Genomic DNA, 21,311 nt, shown 5'->3' with positions numbered 1-21,311 from the left:
TTTTACTGTCACTTTTGATCAATTCAATGCTTTCTTGCTAAATAAAAGTATGAATTTATTTCAAAACAAGTCTTACTGGCCCCACAGTACAAGTAAGTTTTATATAATTGAATTGTACTGTACAGTATACAGTATATTACGGTCTGCAGAACTCGACTAGTCAGTGAATCAATGTTTATTTATGTAAATGACTCCCGAGCCTGTGTAGCATCAGCTGTCCGGCCAATCCAGCAATGCTTTAATGGAGAATGTGTGAGTGAAGAGAACGTCCACACAGCTGAGATGAGCATGCATATGTTCTTGCCAGATTCATGTGGTTTGCATTATCATAAAAACAATGCAAAAACAGTCATATTCCACTTGCTTTTAGTTTCTGTCAACCTTCAGGCAACGATTTTCAATTCAGGGTGGTTAGCAAGAATTTTAACTCGAACATATATGAGCATTATAAATGATCTCAGATGCCTTCAGGACCAATACAGTTTCCTTATAATGTACTTTGTGAATCCAAACCGCTCGAGTGTTGACCAGCCCCTGCGTTCAAGGCTTTTATAGGATACAGGCACTATTAAAAATGTACAGGCTCTACTTAAACAATGCAAATGTTAGTTACAAACAAGGTATTAAGATCCTTCTCTGGTCTAAATCCATTCTGTTTGGGGTCTGACAAAGCCCAATAAAAAGATGTTGAAAGTGTTGTAGACAGATCGCACTGGGGATCTAAAGGCTGTTAGATGAAATTGAGATGTTTCTGTTTCAGATACACTTAGCAAACCTCAGCGGTTCAACACAACTCTTTATTTGTATTTGTTTTGTACTTAATATGAGAGCTGAAGCCTTGTATTAAAAGACGAGAGTACAGCTTTAATATTTTATTATCTAATGCAATGACATTTCTTTCATTTAAAAATGTAGTTTAAGTGTCCTTAAGTTGCTTTTCCCAACATCAAACGCAGCATCAACAGTCCTCACTTTGTCATTAAGTTAACAGGGGGCTTGGTCATTCTCCTGAGACCTGGAGATGACATAATCTCTCCTTCACCTCATACGTTGTTTACTTGGCGCTCGAGAAGGTGAGGAAAAATTCCAACTGATTCTCATCCTTTGGCGTCATATAGGTGACGCCATATGACATTTCGTCGAAATCTTACTCACATGGCATCCTTTAGCGTCAATATAACACGCACTGTTATGGGTAGGTCTGGGGTAGGGTACGGTTATAACGCCTTGGGATCTGCATCTCATATTCACGCTAAACGATGCCATATGCGTTGGATTTAGACGAGCGTCACCTGTATGACACCTTTGGTTCTGCGTCTCATATTGATGCTAAAGGATGCCATGTGCGTAAGATTTCAACGAAATGTCCAAAGCGTCACATGTATGACGCCAAAGGATGAGAATGGGCTGAAAATTCAGACACAACTTACACTTAGATTTGTCTGCTTCGCTGTTTAAAGTCATGGAACGGAAGTTGCTATAGTTTTCTTCCCTATTGTGACGTATATCTTTTCGCTATCCTTTCGTATAGCGTTTCACTCGGCTTCTTGACATTTTTTTTTTTTTGAGGGCAGACTTGCACAATGGCAATTGATTGGATCGTTGAGGTTTGCTATTGCTATGATCTCATGTTGCCCCGCCCCCGTGCCAGTAAACACATCAGAAGAGAAGAGAATCGCTGCGTCCCAATTAGCCTACTTATACTACGCCCTAAAAGTATAAGAAAAAGGACATACTTTTGAGTGTGTAGCAAAAGAGTGGGCAAGCTTTGGGACATACTTGCTACTTCATAATAATCTTTAACGGACAGATCTGTAACTATAAACTGCCCTGTCAATCATCTCGTCACAGTTAAAATCCTTAATTTCTTACTGTTTCGGAGAGAAATGTAGTAGCACGTTCACCTGCCAGTCGTGGGTCTTCCATGCGGAGACTCTCCTCGTGTGTTTGCAATTTGAATAATGATGCATTTAAAAGTTAATGGCTAAACGTATCTTTACAAAAGTTCACAATGCTGCTGCAGATGCAATATAATGTAGCAAACATTGAATAGATTAATTTTCGTGAGGTTAGATACTGATAATTAATCACTCAAACCCCTTTATCTAAACCTCTTTACACAACCGCCGGACTCGCGCATCCTCCATGTCTGTAGTTTTTTAACACTTTTCACTCGTTTTTGTAGTTCTAACCCAATCCTCGTCCAACACGCGATGGGTTGTGGGCAATATTAGCCGTTAGAGTGCGCATCGATCTGCACTCTACACTCATTTCAACATACTACGATTTGGGATGTACTAATTCTATTTTCGAATACTATTTAGGATGGATAGTATGCGAATTGGGCCGCAGCAAAGTTGTTGCCAGAGGGAGGGGAAGTTATTTTGATTAAGGATTATGAGGGCTTATTGATTTAGGATTATGATTTAAAAAATAATAATGTGCAAGTCAAGTCAAGTCAAATATATTTATATAGCGCTTTTCACAATACAGATTGTATCAAAGCTGCTTCACAGTATCAATCAAAACAACTTAACAGTGTTTGTTTATTACTGGAAAAAGACATCCAAGTTTGGTAGAGCTGATCAGTGGTATGATGGGTCATTTAATTTGAATATCCCCAACTGAGCAAGCCAAAGGCAACAGTGGCAAGGAACCGAAAAACTCCATCAAGTGACCCGATGGTGTCCTAAAACTCCATCAGATGACCCAATGGAGAAAAAAAAACCTTGGGAGAACCCAGGCTCAGTCGGGGCCAGTTCTCCTCTGGCGTTTATTAAGTAGAGGCCGAATTTACAGTAACTGTAAGATAAAATTGATATGAATGCCTGGCTAAATAGATGCGTCTTTAGTCTAATTTTAAACTGGAAGTACGAGTCTGAGCAACGAACAATATCAGGAAGGCTATTCCAGAGCTTCGGAGCTAAATGTGAAAATGCTCTCCCTCCTTTGGTGGATCTGGATATCCTAGGAATGACCAAAAGCCTCGAATTTAGTGATCTTAAAGAGCGTGATGGATTATAGGGCGATAGAAGATCCGTCAAATAGACTGGAGCTAAACCCTTTAGAGCTTTATAAGTCAAAAGCAAGACCTTGTAATTAATACGGAACTTTATAGGTAACCAATGAAGTGATGATAGAATCGGTGTTATATGATCATATTTTCTTGATCTAGTAAGAACTCTAGCGGCTCATTTGGACACAATCTCTTGATATAAAAGATGAAGTGCTTCTCACAGGCGACAACTATGAATCAACGTCAAATGCTAGTCTAAGACACTCTTCTTTGCTCACATTGAGCATTAAGTAAAGAAATCGCTGTACTTATTCAAAGAACAAGTTCTTTATTTACCCTTGCATTGCAAACAAGCAGTCCAAAATGCTTGCGGCACTTCATTCACGATAGAGGCGGGCTGGGGTTAAGAGGTTTTACCGACAGCTTGAGGCTCTTTTTAATACTTTTCATTGGTTAAATATTTACAAAACCCACAGACAGACGTAAAAAGGATGTCCAATCGTAATGATTTAGGGAAAAAAAGACGAAATTAACATGTTAGGTTTCTGCCCGACAGCGATGTCATAATAAGTTCTGAATTGTCGATTTTGATTTCATGGTGACTTTAATAGTTCAGCATTACCAGCTATACAGTGTGACTAAAAAAAGTTTTGTGTAGGATTCTAATAGGCATTTAACTTCAGAGCATTTTCCTCTGAAAGCTCAACTCATCAGATCCACTATTTACTTAAATGAGCCGTCTACTGAGGCCTAAACAAAACCGAGCTTTGATCTTTCACACTGACGGCCAGTCGCTCTTTTCCACGGGACGCTCTCGTCTCTAATTAACTTCGGGCATGTACTGTTAGCGCAGCCGTAGGGAATTCCGCTCTGAAAACCGAACATGGAAGGGTTCCCTAAAAGCCTGCATAATTAATTTCTCACTAAATGGATTAGAAGCAAATCGCTGCGGATATGGCAATCCATTTAGTAGTGGCTTTCTCCAAAAAAAAATGACATGTAATTGCATAATGGCAGTAATGATCTCATATTGCTCACAGCAACACAATAATCTAACATGGCTATAGAATACAGTAGAGTAGATGGAGGAAAAGAGACTCTGAAGATAGATGAGGGTCAACAAGACAAGGACGTACAAGTTATGATATCAGCACAAGAGACAATATCTACTTGCTTCATAAGTACCTCTCTCTCTTGTTGACACTCTCAGCCCTCTTTCCTCATGAGTGGGAACAGGATAAGCCTTTTCCCAGCATGCAACGGTGCAGTTTTGAGGAAGCAAATCTCAGCTGTCGTCATGGAACTGCCCTATGGGAACTGACCTCAGTCAACTCAAACAATAACACCACAGACTCATTGAGAGAGAGACCGTATTGTCTGTGTGGGGATTGGTAATGTTTCAAGACATGGAAATCGATGAGCAGGGCATTAGAAATGTTGGGGTTAGCCTGGGTCATTCCGCCACCCCAAGCTTATTTAAAGTTATTATAGTTCATTCGCTGGAACTGCATTCCATGTAATTCTTAATCAGTTTTGTTTGTTGCAGTTCATTTTCAATGGCGCAGTTCTTTCCTTGCGTTTCGCAATTGCACCTTTTGAAAACCACATAAGTGGTTACAGGCAGACATCTTGAACTTAACGTGCAAGCACTCAACACAAAAACTAAAACAGCCCAATATTGCCAAAGATTTTTCTTATTTGAAGTGGTCTGCATTTAATTAGTGCTGGACGTGAGCAGGTGTTTATACAGCTCTGTATATGTTTTATAGCTTGTGTTGCACCATGTAATTCCTTTAAGACATCATACAATGACTAAGACAATACTAATAGTAAATAACTGGTGCTTGCATTACTTTTACACTTGGTCATATTTAAGCCGCCTTTTTCACTATCTCAGAGGGAACTAACTGGAAGTCATTCATTTATTTATGTAGTAGGACAGGAGCTGTGTGGAGTAATAAAAAAATATTAATATAATATAAATATTAAATAAATACTTTAAGATAAAAGCTTTTATTTTATATTAACATTTGAATATAAATTGTATTATATTATTATTAATACTTTAATGTTAAAATTAAAATTGAAGCATTAATATTTAGTAGTGCTGTCAAATTGGTTAATCGCATCTAACAAAAGTTTGTAAATATATATATATAGATGTGATTAATCTATTTGAAAGCACTAATATTTAGATATCAATTTGTGATTTCCTATAAATGTGTGTATTATGGAAGCTTGTTTCCGCCAAGCTTCCATAATTCCATAATTGCGAGATAAAAAGTCGCAATTATCTTTTAAATTGTTTTATTCCGTGGCGGAAAAAACTTCCAAAGTGTTTGTATGTATGTGTATATGCACTCACCTAAAGGATTATTAGGAACACCATACTAATACTGTGTTTGACCCCCTTTCGCCTTCAGAACTGCCTTAATTCTACGTGGCATTGATTCAACAAGGTGCTGAAAGCATTCTTTAGAAATGTTGGCCCATATTGATAGGATAGCATCTTGCCGTTGATGGAGATTTGTGGGATGCACATCCAGGGCACGAAGCTCCCGTTCCACCACATCCCAAAGATGCTCTATTGGGTTGAGATCTGGTGACTGTGGGGGCCATTTTAGTACAGTGAACTCATTGTCATGTTCAAGAAACCAATTTGAAATGATTCGAGCTTTGTGACATGGTGCATTATCCTGCTGGAAGTAGCCATCAGAGGATGGGTACATGGTGGCCATAAAGGGATGGACATGGTCAGAAACAATGCTCAGGTAGGCCGTGGCATTTAAACGATGCCCAATTGGCACTAAGGGGCCTAAAGTGTGCCAAGAAAACATCCCCCACCCCATTACACCACCACCACCAGCCTGCACAGTGGTAACAAGGCATGATGGATCCATGTTCTCATTCTGTTTACGCCAAATTCTGACTCTACCATCTGAATGTCTCAACAGAAATCGAGACTCATCAGACCAGGCAACATTTTTCCAGTCTTCAACTGTCCAATTTTGGTGAGCTCTTGCAAATTGTAGCCTCTTTTTCCTATTTGTAGTGGAGATGAGTGGTACCCGGTGGGGTCTTCTGCTGTTGTAGCCCATCCGCCTCAAGGTTGTGCGTGTTGTGGCTTCACAAATGCTTTGCTGCATACCTCGGTTGTATCGAGTGGTTATTTCAGTCAAAGTTGCTCTTCTATCAACTTGAATCAGTCGGCCCATTCTCCTCTGACCTCTAGCATCAACAAGGCATTTTCGCCCACAGGACTGCCGCATACTGGATGTTTTTCCCTTTTCACACCATTCTTTGTTAACCCTAGAAATGGTTGTGCGTGAAAATCCCAGTAACTGAGCAGATTGTGAAATACTCAGACCGGCCCGTCTGGCACCAACAACCATGCCACGCTCAAAATTGCTTAAATCACCTTTCTTTCCCATTCTGACATTCAGTTTGGAGTTCAGGAGATTGTCTTGACCAGGACCACACCCCTAAATGCATTGAAGCAACTGCCATGTGATTGGTTGATTAGATAATTGCATTAATGAGAAATTGAACAGGTGTTCCTAATAATCCTTTAGGTGAGTGTACATATACACACACACACACACACACACACACACTGCGTACTGTATATACACATTTTTTACTGAAATAATTCCTAGTAATTTTTTTTTACAAATAATTACAAAGAAATGGCAGGTAAAACATAATTAAACAGAAAATGTTAAAGTAAAATTAAAAATATATATTTTTTTACAATATACTGTTAAGTAAAACTTAATAGCTGAACCACAACTCACTGTCATCATGTCGTTTTTACAGGAAAGTGTTCAGTAAAACATTCACATATGTGATTTTTCCCTGATGGGGGCCAATTATTTGCCTCATTGTGTGAGCTGCAGGGAGAAGCGTTACAGCTGTGCCACTCTGGAGGATAATCGAGGGAACGCTTTCTGTCTGTACAAATCCCACTTAAGCCCTGTTTGGTTGCAGATATTGCCCTTTGTCCTTGTCTCACTAAATCGCCATTAAATTTCTCCCCAAACCCTCTGAAATGAACGCTGCCAGTGCTGAGTGGTGCCCTGTTTCATCCTGTAATCAGAGAGAGGGGAAACACGAGACACACGGAGGCAGAGACCCCAGTAGCGTGCCACTAATGTGCCGTGTTGATCCCCTCCTGCGGTTTAGCAGACTGGATTCAGTGGTAATAAGCCCTTCTGGTTGAGGGCTGATGCCCTATTATTACCGCATTGTCTCCCCCGGGACTAAGGAAGTGAGCGCAGACCTTCTGCAGCAGCTCCCAGAGACACGGACGCTTTTAGAGTCTTACCTCAGCCCAAAGTCACCCACGGGAACATATTCATATTCAGTGTAATCATTACTTGCTCTCCAAGTAAGACCTACCAGGAGTGGATGGATTTCTAGGACTCTTTAAATTATGTAAATCAACAGCATAGGTTGTATATATGTATTACACATGGCTTGACATTAACACCCGCCAAATGTGGGTGGATTTCAGCAGTGGCCTATTCATTTCAATAGGCCTGTTTATTGATACTGAAACTCTCCGAATACTCATTATTTCCCGCAGAATAGATACACGATATCAGCTGCGCTTTCTCTCTCTCTTATCTCTCCGACAGCGAGTCGACACACAAACCCGCCTCTCCTGCACTCACTGGTTTCATTTGCTCCGGATCAATATTGTTGGTCTTACAGGGCTTGAATTTGGCATGGAATTGATCGTGTCATCGTATTGCACATAATTTTACTCATTCACGCATATTTTGTGCTCACACCCAAATTGCGCGCACATAAAGCCGCCTCTCAGTACTAAATTGAGTTCTTTTTCGCTGCTTATTGCACTTAAACAGTCAAATACACACACAAATAATGTCAAAATGCTGGTCTTGGTGAGTATTCACTTAAACACAGTCAGTTATGTTTTAAGTGAACATAAACAGTTGAGAAGGAAAATGCATGTGTAACAGTATAATGGATCTGTGCGTCAGGTCTTAAAGTGACCGCAGCCCAATATTCCTGCTGTTAATATTTAACATATCTACATGGCAGTTTTTCCCCATGGTATCAAAATTGTGGCCAGTGAAAGGATGAGTGTCTAATAACTTTTGTCATTTTTTTGGAACAGTTTTCCTTAATACTCCTTAATTTGATTTTATTTCAGAATATTAAACTGGGGAAAAAATACAGTTCAAATGTAAGCTTAATAAGATTCAAGCTTTAAGCCAATGACAGATGAGGAGAACACTGTGTTTGCCATGCAGTGCTGAAGGTTGTATTTACAGCCTGTTGACATTGATTCGACATGCATCTTAAGACCTGAGAAGCTGGTATCTTGGAATGATGTCATTGCAGCATGAGAGTGCTTGGTTATGACAGCCTATGGAGAGACATTATTTCCACACATTTCATTTCACACACATTCTGAATCACCACCAAATTCTCAAGTGGCTTGTCTGAAGTCATAAAAAGCCATGCAAAAGTATGATTTGGCATTCTGAAGGGGATTTGAGCCAATCACAGTGCCACTAACCCTCTTAGCAAACACCCCCTACTGGTAGGAAATATACTACTTTTTATTGATGCCGTTGTCACGGGAACAGAGAAACAGCCTGCAGGAGCTGCCATGATAATGATGCAGTGCAATATCTTTGATTAAGAGATGAACATCTGGCTCTGAGCTATATGTGGCCACACACAAATGCTCATTCAACAGTGATTCAGACACTGCTGTTGCAACAGGTTTTAGTTTTCTCACTGCCAGCCAGTAAACATTTGACGTTATTGTCTAATACCCTAAAGCAGGGTTTCATAACGGGTACGTCATGAACTAAAGGTGAATCTAAGGTTTGTTCAGGAGGGGGGAAATTAAATAAATAAATAATAGTGAATATATAATATCAAAACAAATGCCCTAATTAAAAATTGATTAAAAAAATATGCAAAGTATAAGAAAATACGACCTACTAAACTACTGTCAGTTTTACAGTTTTAAACTAAAAAAAAATAGAATCCAATTGCTACTAAAATCTGTTTTTTAACTTTAACATATACTGACATCCATCATAATAACACTGGTGGTAAAGAGAAAACCATAATAAATCAAAGTTCATCACCCTTAGGTTTTCCACAAGCTGAGGTAAAATATAGAAGTTAAACAAATACAAATACAAAACACATTCATGCAACACACACGACACTAATATAGTGCAATAAACATTCATTCAACAACATAAAACACTAATATACATAACTGATATAAAAAAAAAAACTAAGAACAAACATTAATTTTTTTTTTTTTTTAAACATCAAATGTGGGAAATTTCAGTTTACGGCTTTTCATTGTGAATTATTAGATCACTTGTTCTTTTTTACCGTAAAATTATCTATTATAATAGATAATAATGATCTATTACAGTTTTTACTCCGTATGGGAACTTACGTAACTTTTTAACCAATGAACAGGTTTTTACCGTTGCATTTTTACAGTCTTGGTTAAAATTGCAATCGATTTTTCGCAGTTGTAAATAAAACATTTAGATTATTGGGTTGCTTTTTACAAGACAATATCAGTTGAAACCAGCTGAAAAGCACAATCACATATCTGACTTTTGCACATTTATCTTATTTCCAGTAGTAAATCTTATTGGCTGGGTTTTGCTGACATTCCACCCTCTCCCCTCTCTTTTTTCCATATCTACTCATAGATGCAAACGAGAGGTCGGCCAAGAGATTTTCACCCAATGGAGTCTTCAATTACACCTCTCTGCTCCTCAGTAAAGAGGATAACATGCTGTACGTTGGCGCTCGAGAGACTCTCTTCGCACTCAATATCACCGATATCAGCAGAACACAGCTGCAGCGTAATGTGAGTATGTCTGTGTGTTGCATTTTGGAGAATTTATAAGCATGTGCATCAGTCTGTAATATGGGAATTATTCATTTAAGGTTCAAATGAGAGTAGAATATCATTGATGTTGAATCTAAGCATCAATTAAAGGGATAGTTCACACAAAAATTTCAATTCTGTCATCATTTACTCACCTTTATATTGTTCCAAACCCATATGACTTTCTTCTGCTGAACACAAAAGAAGATATTAAAGAATGTCGGTAACCAGACAGTTGACGGTAGCCATTGACTTTTTTCCCCCCTACTATGGAAGTCAATGGCTACTATGGAAGTCAATGGCTACTATGGAAGTCAATGGCTACTATGGAAGTCAATGGCTACCATCAACTGTCTGGTTACCGACATTCTTTAAAACATCTTCTTTTGTGTTCAACAACTCGCACACATAAGTGTAAACGCAGGTAAAGTGGGTCACTTTCTAATAATTTGTCATTGGTATTTTTAAAAAAAATATTATCCAAATGGCTACATCAATGCCATACTATGTCGTTCAATTTTGTTACGGTACATTGTATGACATTGATTATCAATGAATAATGAATTAAATTTCAATCCAATCATCACATAAAGCTTTCGTGTGATTTCAGAACACTTGAAATGTAGTGCTGAAGTCATAAGGATCACTCCTACTTTTATTGGGTTTTTGTGTCCTTTTTCATTCAGTGCAAGTGTCCTACTTTACCAGTTGTCCCACTTCCTCCTTATTGTATTTTGACATCATACTTTGCAACAAATTAACTTTTTAAGTCATAAATAGACCTTCACAGTTCACTGCAAATATTTTGTGTTGCTTGATTCATTTTGAACATAACAGAAAGGCTATGTTACAGCCAAGGTGACTCACTGAAGGCCCACTCAATGCAAATGTGCTTGTTAATGCATGATGTTTCTGTAAATGCACTATAGCTGCCGAGACCGCTCAACTCAGTCAGCTTGCGATTTTCACTTTTTCAGTTAACATGGAGCACGCCACAGAGAAAGAGAGACGAGTGCAGTTTCAAAGGGAAAGACTTACTGGTAAGTGAATGAGATATTCATCAAACCAAGTGGAGAGATGTCTGTATATTTGAACATGACGTTTCATGTCGATTCATGAACTGTAACTCAAGTAAGAAGTAGGTCTCTAAAGTAGATGTTGGGCGAAATTTGAATCTGAGAAACTGCCCGTCGCACCACTTTCAGTTCATAGGGTCCGTTATTGCCTTGACAAGTCCACACTGTAATTTCCCTGAAAGCTTGACACGGCATAAGGGCTGTTATTAGATTAATAATCCGCATGCCTAATTTGCTGCCAGATTGATTTGTCTTGAGAGCCAGGTTTGGATGGATGTTGGGACCCTGATGAAGACAGTAATAACTGCTGTTTCTTGAGGCCGATGACACGCAGCTGCCAGAAACCTCTCCCAGACTATTACAGAGGATTTAGATCAAACCTAGTGATGTGAAAACAAATTCTGAGCCACAGCCAAGCAACACTTGTGCACACAGCCTGGTGCTTAGTTACATTCACCTTTATATAACGTTCAAACAATCCTATGTAAAACAAAAAACAAAAAAAACTATGTTTTTCTTAAAGGGATAGTTCCCCCAAGAATGAAAATTCGTTATCAATTACCCTCATGCCATTCCAAACCTGTTTAATGTTTGTGGGACACAACAGGAGATATTTTGAAGTATGTTGGGAATCAAACTGAATTGGAAAATTTTTGACTTCTATTGTATGGACAAAAGATATTTAGCTAAATATCTTTTTGAAAGAAAGAAAGTCGTAAGTCTCCAACGGTGCATCCGAAATCACGTACTGAGTAGGTACTACATTTAAATTTGAACTTACTTCGTGTTTGCGACCATTAAAAAAATATAGTATAGAATTTATAGAATATATTGAATGTGTGTAGTATGAATGTAATCCAGACTATATCCGCCATGTTGTCATTATGATGTGACCTACCAGCGTCAATTGCGTCGATTCAACCCGTGGCCTCATGGGATAGTTCGGGTACTTTTCGCCTGCTGTTTTTCAAATACTATGTATTCGGATATACTCTATTGGCGTACTGTTTTCCGCATTTCCGCATTCGGGAAGTATTCGATTTCGGATGCAGCGCAAGTGATCTAATAGGTGCATCAATGCCCATCACTTTAATAACCGTCACATTCATGTCTTAAATCATTGTCTGTCTCTCCCTCTCTTATGCATTTCCTTTTTCCTTTCTCTTTCTCATTCCAGACCGACTGCTTCAATTACATCAAGATTTTACTGCGTGTGAACAGCACTCACCTGTACGTGTGTGGAACGTATGCTTTCAGCCCTATCTGCGCTTACATCGTAAGTACTGTTTCATTTTGTTCTATTCTGCTGCAGGATTTCACCACCTCCGTCCATGCTTTTAACAGACTGCAGGGGAGGAATTAATTATCCATGTAATTTACTCAGTCAATCAAAATGTCCTCAGAAATACACTCTTCCGCTTTCCCCGAGGGTAAATGCCGTTCGGATGAGAAATGATTATTGCCCTGCACTTTACTTAGACCCCTCACTCCAGAGACGATGCCTGGATTGGTCTGTGCACATGAGGGGTCGACACGGACCACTAAGATTGAAGCTTAAGGATAGTGTACTTTGCATACACAAGCTGATTCTGTGACAGCTGTCCCCTGAAATGGTTTGCAGATTTGCATTTTACCTTTATGCCCCTATAAAGACACAAACGAGAAAGTGCGTCCTGCCGCGACTCCCTCCAAACATCCTTTTTATCAGGATCCTTGGCCCACACACAGTCGATAGCACACACATCATCCCTTCGCGTTGAGTGCGTTCCCTGTTCTTGCTATCTCCTCAGACTTATCGCAATAACATGACGTTCTGTTCAGCAAAATGAGGTCCTTGTTTAGATCTGCACAGGCAGTAAGTGGTCAGGACAGTCGATACAAGAGAGTGCTGGCTGTCTTTACAAGAATGTCCCTGTGTCTTTTTCCCTCCAGAACACGTCTGATTTTTCCCTGGTGCGCAGTGAAATGGGAGAAATCGTCACCGAAGATGGTCGAAGCCGGTGTCCTTTCAACCCTGAATACAAGTCCACGGCCATCCTAGCTGGTACGTGCTACAAAAAGTGGTGTAACGTTTAGTATTTTGGCATCACTGTATAAAACTTAAACTTGTCTATTTCAGTTAGGGTGTGTTCACACCAAAAAAGAAAATGATACATTGAATCCTGATTCACTTAGGACTTCATTGAACCGCAAATGAACCGCACTGACAGAGCAATCGCACCAGAGTTTGTTTTAATCGAACCAAATCTGCCAAGTGTGAACACACTCTTAGTTTTCAAGGCAATATTTCTCATTTTTGTTTCAGTTTTTTAACTTTAATATTTATTTATTGATCTAGTATTAATCATTTATTTGATTGCAGCTTTGTTTTAATGATCCTTTAGATGATGATAGATTTAGATTTAGTTATCAATAACACTGGTCAAAGTGCATTCTTATAGATCATGCCGATACTATACGTGCTACGAAAAGTAGAGTTCGCGACACCCTTTTCTGATTTGCTTCATTAATGTCTGTTGCTTTGAATGATGGTTTTACAGATGGAGAACTGTATGCCGGGACAGTCAGTAACTTCCAAGGGAACGAACCTATCATTTACAAAAGCCTTGGCCAGGGCACAGCCTTAAAGACTGAAAACTCACTGAACTGGCTTCAAGGTAAGAGCCACATCCACTACAGACCTGCTTTTAATGGAGCGGATTCACTAACAGTCGCGCACAGTATGCTATTTAATCACTAAGTTCCCACAATTCAGTTTAACCAGGCGCTAATGTCTTAAAGGAATTTCTTCCTCACCATCGTCATTTATATTCACAGTAAAACTGCGGTCATACTCACCTTTATGTCATTCCTCTAAACCTGCAAGACTTGTGAAGATATTTTTTATGAAATCTGAGAGATTTCTATCCCTCCATGGTCCATGGAATTGTAGGGATGTCCCGATCAGGTTTTTTTTGCCCTCGAGTCCGAGTCATTTGATTTTGAGTATTTACCGATACCGAGTCCCGATCCGATACTTATATAATACATAAAAAAGAATAAAGAAGAGAGAACAAACAGATCCAGGATGTTCCTTATTTTTTATTTAATTCACCTTATTTTAACATTCAACAACTCTGTTAACAAACAGAGCACTTCTGTGAGGTAGCTTGAACAATCAAGTAATAAATAACATAAAATCTTCACTTTGGACTTTAGTGCAACAGTAAATATAGAAAAAGTCTAATATAAAAACAAACAGCACCTCAACTTAAAATACAAAAATAAAAATGTTTTAAAAGTGTATAAAAAAATAATGAGTATATATATATATATATATATATATATATATATATATATATATATATATATATATACATTCTGGGTGTAACAGTTCACAAAATTTGCGGTTTGGTTCGATACGATACAGCAAAAAAAAAAAAAAAATGCCAGAGAAATTTCCTATGAATTAAAATAAAAACTATTTTTAAATAATTTTGAGTTTTTCTACATCTTGAAACTTTCAGGTTTATAAATGGGGGTAATCATGGAAGGATGAACAAATAATGTTTTGGTAATCACATTAAAAATAACATTTAAATATATGTTTATATAATATTTGAGTTTTGAAGTGCAACATTAAATCCATGTTCATTCACAGCACAATGTTTCTCCTGGTTCCCACGTCAGCGCTGTTTGATCTAATAGAGATCTACGGTTAATAACGGAGAAATGTGAATGCTTCTCACTAGATCTCGCAGCGATGTTATTACTTCAGTGGCGAATTCAAATGTTTTCTTCACTGGATCTCTTAGCTCAGTGTCGCTTGATTTCGCGCTGCACAGATGTTGCTGGTCCGAACTGATAAATGGTCCGTTAAGCACAAAACAGGTCCTTCTCAAAAAATTAGCATATTGTGATAAAGTTCATTATTTTCCATAATGTAATGATAAAAATTAAACTTTCATATATTTTAGATTCATTGCACACCAACTGAAATATTTCAGGTCTTTTATTGTTTTAATACTGATGATTTTGGCATACAGCTCATGAAAACCCAAAATTCCTGTCTCAAAAAATTAGCATATCATGAAAAGTGTCTCTAAACAAGCTAATAACCTAATCATCTGAATCAACTAATTAACTCTAAACACCTGCAAAAGATTCCTGAGGCTTTTAAAAACTCCCAGCCTGTTTCATTACTCAAAACCGCAATCATGGGTAAGACGAGAAAGCTAATGATGTGCTCAATTGGCCTGCCATCTCTCCTGACCTGAACCCCATAGAGAATCTGTGGGATATTGAGAAGAGAAAGTTGAGAGACGCAAGACCCAACACTCTGGATGAGCTTAAGGCCGCTATCGAAGCATCCTGGGCCTCCATAACACCTCAGCAGTGCCACAGGCTGATTGCCTCCATGCCACGCCGCATTGAAGCAGTCATTTCTGCAAAAGGATTCCCGACCAAGTATTGACTATTGAGTGCATAACTGAACATAATTATTTGAAGGTTGACTCTTTTTTTTTTGTATTAAAAACACTTCTTTTATTGGTCGGATGAAATATGCTAATTTTTTGAGACAGGAATTTTGGGTTTTCATGAGCTGTATGCCAAAATCATCAGTATTTAAACAATAAAACACCTGAAATATTTCAGTTGGTGTGCAATGAATCTAAAATATATGAAAGTTTAATTTTTATCATTACATTATGGAAAATAATGAACTTTATCACAATATGCTAATTTTTTTTAGAAGGACCTGTATAATGAGTAACGCAGTTTTGTTCCGCTTTCATTACGTTTGCCATTTGATGTTGCGCAACGTTGTGGTGATCGCGCCAGCGCGGATTTTGTCTGCAGGAAAAATGGTCCTAGGAATCGCTCGGTTTGTATGCGTACCGAACCGGAAGCCTCGTACCGAAACGGTTCAATAATTACGAATACATGTACTGTACCGTTACACCCCTAATTTACCGAGTCCTGATCGGGAGGTAACGTCCGATTCCGATCGAGTCTGAAACCACGTGATCGGGCCCGATTTCCGATCGCGTGATCGGATCGGGAAATACCCAGAATTGAGTATTATTTATATACTTTTATAGTATTTATTTGTATATATAGAATGACCTGTATAGAATGTATGTTTTCAGTCTTCATTTTCTAAAAGTATTTCTGTAGCCTATTAGTTTTAGTAATTTTTGTACTTCGACTTATTTATTTCAGTTAGAAGGCAACACTACAAATTTTCATTTAAGTTTTTAAGTTTACGTTTTTCATCTAATATTTAAAATAGAATACAAATTTTGGGGGGAACTTTTCCTAAGTGACTCGGGCACTACAATAGCGCAAACAGCATGCAAGTAAATGGTTCTATAAGTCGCCCAATTCCCAATTCTGTTCTCTTTAGGCATCAGTCCCCCTGAAGTTACCACTAAGAGGCCATATTGGCACAGCAGAGAGTTATTCATATCAAGCAAGACTACAGAGAACAAAACAAATCAATTTAGTTTCAGTTTACACAGTCAAACCCTTCTCACTTTACTAAAGAGTGCTAAATAATAGCTTAATATTTTGCCATAAGTGGCAAAGTTGATGAGAGACGCGCATATGCAAAATCGATCCTGAGCACTTTGATAGTGTAACAAAAGATCTTCTATTGGGAACTACAACTAAAGATTTTCATATAAAAGGGGTTTCAGGTGGACCAGTGGCTATATTTGTGACATAAAGTCCACATCACTTAAAAACGCTGCTGTCTCGATGTACTGTCCATGGCGTGGATTGACACTTGTTTTTATTTCTCCCACAGACCCCGCTTTTGTGGGCTCAGCCTACATTCAGGAGAGTTTGCCCAAAGGCAACACGGTCGGCGATGATGATAAGATTTACTTCTTCTTCAGTGAAGCGGGAAAGGAGTTCGATTTCTTTGACAACACCATTGTGTCACGCATCGCTCGCGTGTGTAAGGTGAGGGGCGCTTCGGTGTAAACACATTGTTGAAGGGAGTTGGATAAGGGGCCATTCTCGATACAGCAATAATCCAAGTACATACACACACACCATTTATTCGGCCCTCAATTAAGTGTAAAGGAATACATGGCTTTATGTTTGTGCATGTTAATATTAGTGCACATATATGGGACATTGTGTGTGTGTGGTCACATGGCCGTGTGATCGTTTCATGTGTCACACTGAGGTGATGAGGTCCGCTGCCTTTCAGAGAGATTAGGAGGTTTGTGTTTCAAAGACACATTCCTCAATGCAGAGCTTTCCCTTTACTTGGTCCGCCTCCAATTCTTATCTCTGCTCAGCAAATATTAGCATTCATCTGTTGACTTGAGGGGCAGCTGAAAATGCGCATTGCACACACACAAAACACACATTCTTCACAGATCTTTCCAAAGAGGTCTATAATACCTGTGGAAAGCTAACCTATGGGTGCTTCCAGTTATTTTTGAGCCTATCACCAAAATCATAAATGCTGTGTGACTTATTGGCCGATGACATCATGTGTGCACAGTACCAATCTCTTCACTAGAGAATAAAAAGGGAAAAGAGCTAATATGTCATTAATATATTAGCGCAACAGCAACGGGAGTTTTCACTGTTTGTATCGCTCTGCTTGTCTGTGTATGTGTGTTTGTTTCAGACAGAATGTCTTTATGTGCAAGTCATTGAATCATTCACTCATACTAGAGCCCGAAGCCATTTGTTTTGAGAATAATGGCTGGCTGATGAAGTTATTGGCTGGCTACCCGGCTCAGCCAAAACCTAAATGGCTGCTGCAGCCGCCAAACTTTTCATAGCTGCAAATGGCTGAAGCAGGTCATTTTGAGTAAACGGGCTTTAAAGATTTATCATCAGCCAATGAGATCGCGCATTCAGTCTTTTTACTTTCCCGATTGGTTGCTGATAAAAAGGAAATGACCATATTTGGATCCAACAGGATTGTACAGAAGAGAGAGAGCTTCCTAACGGTGCATGTGATGAGAGGGTGACGGCAGAGATCTTTGTATGTTGATTAAGAACGCAAACTTTTGTTGAATTTGTGAGAAATCTACAGACGCAAACAGACGAAGTGTAGTAAAATAAAGACCTAAATGTGTATTTCGGACTTTTTTTCACCACAAGTCTGAAAGAAGACATGTTATTGAAGACAAATATCCAAAAATCTCAAAATTGACCAGTAAAAAAACCCCCGATGTTTTTGCCTGCCGTGTCTCGCCTTAATATAAACAGTACACACACTGTTATCAGTATTATTTTGGACAACGTTTTGCACATTTCACTTCAATACACTGAAGCATGCGTCGTGAATTAGCAATGTGGAAACGGTGGTTTGTTACTGCAGTAATATCACGTTCAGTGCTATATATATGTTCAGTGCTCGTGTATTGTTTATATATTTCGTGTGTGTATGTCTCTATGTGATATAATTATTATTTGATGCAACTTTGATGCAAACTTTATCAGATGGCGGCTCAATTTGGCTTATGAAATTATTGGCTGGCGGCGGCTGAAATTCTAAATGGCGCAAATGGCGGCGGCTTCGGGGTCTAACTCATACGATTTGTTCACAATACTGAATCATTCAGGAACGACACAAGTGACTCTCTTTTTGAGCGATTCAATCATTGACTTAACCAGTTTGTTCAAACCACTGATTAATTAGTGACTCTAAATAATTAAATCACTGATTCAGCCAAATTGTTCAAACCACTGATTCATTCAGGAATGAAAACTTATCTGTAAGAGTGAGTCACTGAATCATTCACTCCACCGAAACGAAACACAGGTACTAAATACAACCGTGTGCTGGATTTGTTTGAAACTTTGTTTAGCACTAAAGATAGGCAAAAACATGTCTAAAATGTAAGTACTTCTGTTTTTTACAGTGTCATAAAACCAAGCTGTTGGTCTGAATATCAGCATTGCTTGCAAAAATAAGTCAAAACTCTATTTAGTCAAAATATACACACAATTTTGAATGTCATTCAATGGAGAAAAATGCTTTTTGGGTTCAGATAGTGTATGGCATCTACTAGCAAGAGGGTGCTATGGTAACTTTGACCCGTTGATATTTTTAAACGCAGTGATGACAGTGATGAATGGAAACATTCAGCGATGGCCATGTAGCTCATTCAAATAGGCTTTTCTAACCAGCTTCACTAAGAAGAATTACCTAATGGTTTCCGTTTTCACACCAGCTAAATTACCAAGTGGCAGCCGATGGAGGGTTCACGCGCTCCAGTCTTCCTGCCTTGTAATATGGATTATCACACAGGCTGAATGAAATGCCTCCTGACAGTTAAACGGTTGCAATGCCAGGGGAACGTGTCCTGCTTTATTGGCATCCACTACCTTAAACATTATCCCAGGTTCCCTTTTTAGCATGCCCCATATTCCTCCAACCAGATCCACTGGAGCCCAGCCATGAGGAAGGGAATGCAATGATTATGTTTATAAGCTGCATTTTCTTGGTATTGTACCTTATCTCCTCTCATATAGTAAACAAACGTAATGACTCCTGCAAAGCCCATTAGTGGAGTTAATTGTTGTGCATTCTGTGATGTGACATGCAACAAAGCCAGGCTCACGGGCCGATGCACAAGCCCTTTCCTATCACATCTTTGATTTTTTTTTTTTTTTTTTTTTGATTTCCCTTTGCTTATGCTCTTCATCTCAAATCGGTGCATTTGCGCACAGGGAGTGATCTGAATCTAAAGAGAGTCTCTCTCTACGTTGCCAGTTAAAGCACTGACCCTGTCTGTTCTGAACGGTGCGGAGTGCAACATCTGCAAGATTCATTTGCCTTCTCGTCTTGCTTTTGAAGTCTGAGAATGATTTCAATTCCACTGCTCTTTCTATATTTTGGTTTCTTTTCTTTTTGACTCCTAACTTACCTCCAGTCACGTGTCACTATATGGATATTGGTGCACTTTTGCACAGATGACCATGTCAGATTCCAGTGGAAACTGTGATGCATGTCAAACTATCCATTTACGTGCTGCAACAGTTCCTTATTGTTTTAAGATTCTTTCTGAATTGCACCTGGGGTTTGGATTTGAAAGCGTACCATATCATTTGTACTCAGAATGACAATGAGCAGATCCTTTGGTTTCATTTTAAATGAATGGCATACAGTATGTGGAAGCTTCTCCTTTAAGTTTTTAAAGGTGCACTTTTCAGATACACTGTTCTGCCATTGTAGAAATACCCTAAATATATGTATATATTTATATATACATGTACATTTGATATGAATTATATATAAATAGATAAATGTGAGCATGCATTTACTCATCTCACTTGCACAAAAACAGATTCAGTGTTCCTCAAAATGAATAAAAACTGTGAATTGCAAACCTGCGATAATGAAATATGTTCAATTACACAAATGTACTTTATGTATTTAATCTCACTTTATTAACCAATGTCTTTGCTGCTGACTTTTTTGTTGTTGTTGTTGTTATTAAAAAAACAAACAAGCAATCCCAGCCCTGGTAAGAAAAAGTAATGCAAAAGTAATGTAACGCATTACTTTCCATAAAGAAGTAACAAAGTAGGGAGTAATGCAATATTGTAATGCATAACTTTTAAAAATAACTTTCCTCAACACTGAACCACATTAAAAATAATAATAATTAAAATATGTATTATATACATTCATTTGCTAATACATAATATTAAGGATTTTAACTTTTTTTAAAAATGCTTAAAATAAGCTTTGACCAAAACCAATAAAGCAATTATGGATTAATTAGCTTAGCAATTTTATATGACATTGTGAAGAACATTTACTGTATGTACGTTCATGGATTACAGTGTATCTTAGCCTTCAGCTGTTTACAGTGCTGAACTGCTGTTCAATGATGGGTGGGAGTTTCCCTTTAAAAGATTTTATTGGAATGTGTTGTTGCCGGTCCTGCTGGTATGGGAAGGCGTGCTGGATTACAATAATATTATAATTAAAGGAAAGCTCATTTTCTTTGGAGAGCAGCTGAGATGGATGAATACAAATTGTGCTTTTGGGACCTCTGCTTTACGTACCTCTGGCTGTCGTTCAGGCCATTTGTGCTTCTTGTCTGTTTCTCTGCCCTGCACTTTGCCCAAACTTCTCTTTCTGTTCCCGTCTTTGATTGTATCTCTCTGGCCATTTGTTTGTTCAGGTGTTCAGTGTGAAGTTCTGCTTGAGCGAGGGTTGACACTAATATAAAGCTTTCCTGAAGAACAAAAATATTTAGTTCTTCTTCACCTGTGTCATAGGGTTTATTATCCAACATCCCTTCCCTCAAGTTTCCACTATGAATTTTTCTTTTCCTAACTGTATTTTTAT

The 21,311-nt window shown here is 38.4% G+C and overlaps 1 protein-coding gene across 1 annotated transcript in view; it reads left to right on the top strand.

Annotated features, from left to right (window-relative positions):
• Positions 1-21,311, top strand: part of sema4ba (sema domain, immunoglobulin domain (Ig), transmembrane domain (TM) and short cytoplasmic domain, (semaphorin) 4Ba) — a 35,244-nt gene that overhangs the window by 6,639 nt on the left and 7,294 nt on the right. The window contains exons 2-7 of the mRNA XM_056255706.1: positions 9,739-9,899; positions 10,898-10,960; positions 12,174-12,272; positions 12,929-13,040; positions 13,537-13,653; positions 16,785-16,942. Coding sequence (XP_056111681.1) covers positions 9,739-9,899; positions 10,898-10,960; positions 12,174-12,272; positions 12,929-13,040; positions 13,537-13,653; positions 16,785-16,942 — 710 coding nt within the window. The remainder of the gene's footprint in view (positions 1-9,738; positions 9,900-10,897; positions 10,961-12,173; positions 12,273-12,928; positions 13,041-13,536; positions 13,654-16,784; positions 16,943-21,311) is intronic.

This window comes from Rhinichthys klamathensis, unplaced genomic scaffold (genome assembly GCF_029890125.1).
Source record: "Rhinichthys klamathensis goyatoka isolate OS25496 unplaced genomic scaffold, OSU_Roscu_1.1 h1tg000005l_1, whole genome shotgun sequence".
NCBI classification, from domain to species: Eukaryota; Metazoa; Chordata; class Actinopteri; order Cypriniformes; family Leuciscidae; genus Rhinichthys; species Rhinichthys klamathensis.
Note: the sequence above shows the minus strand (reverse complement) of the source record. Positions and strands in the feature narration are given on the sequence as shown.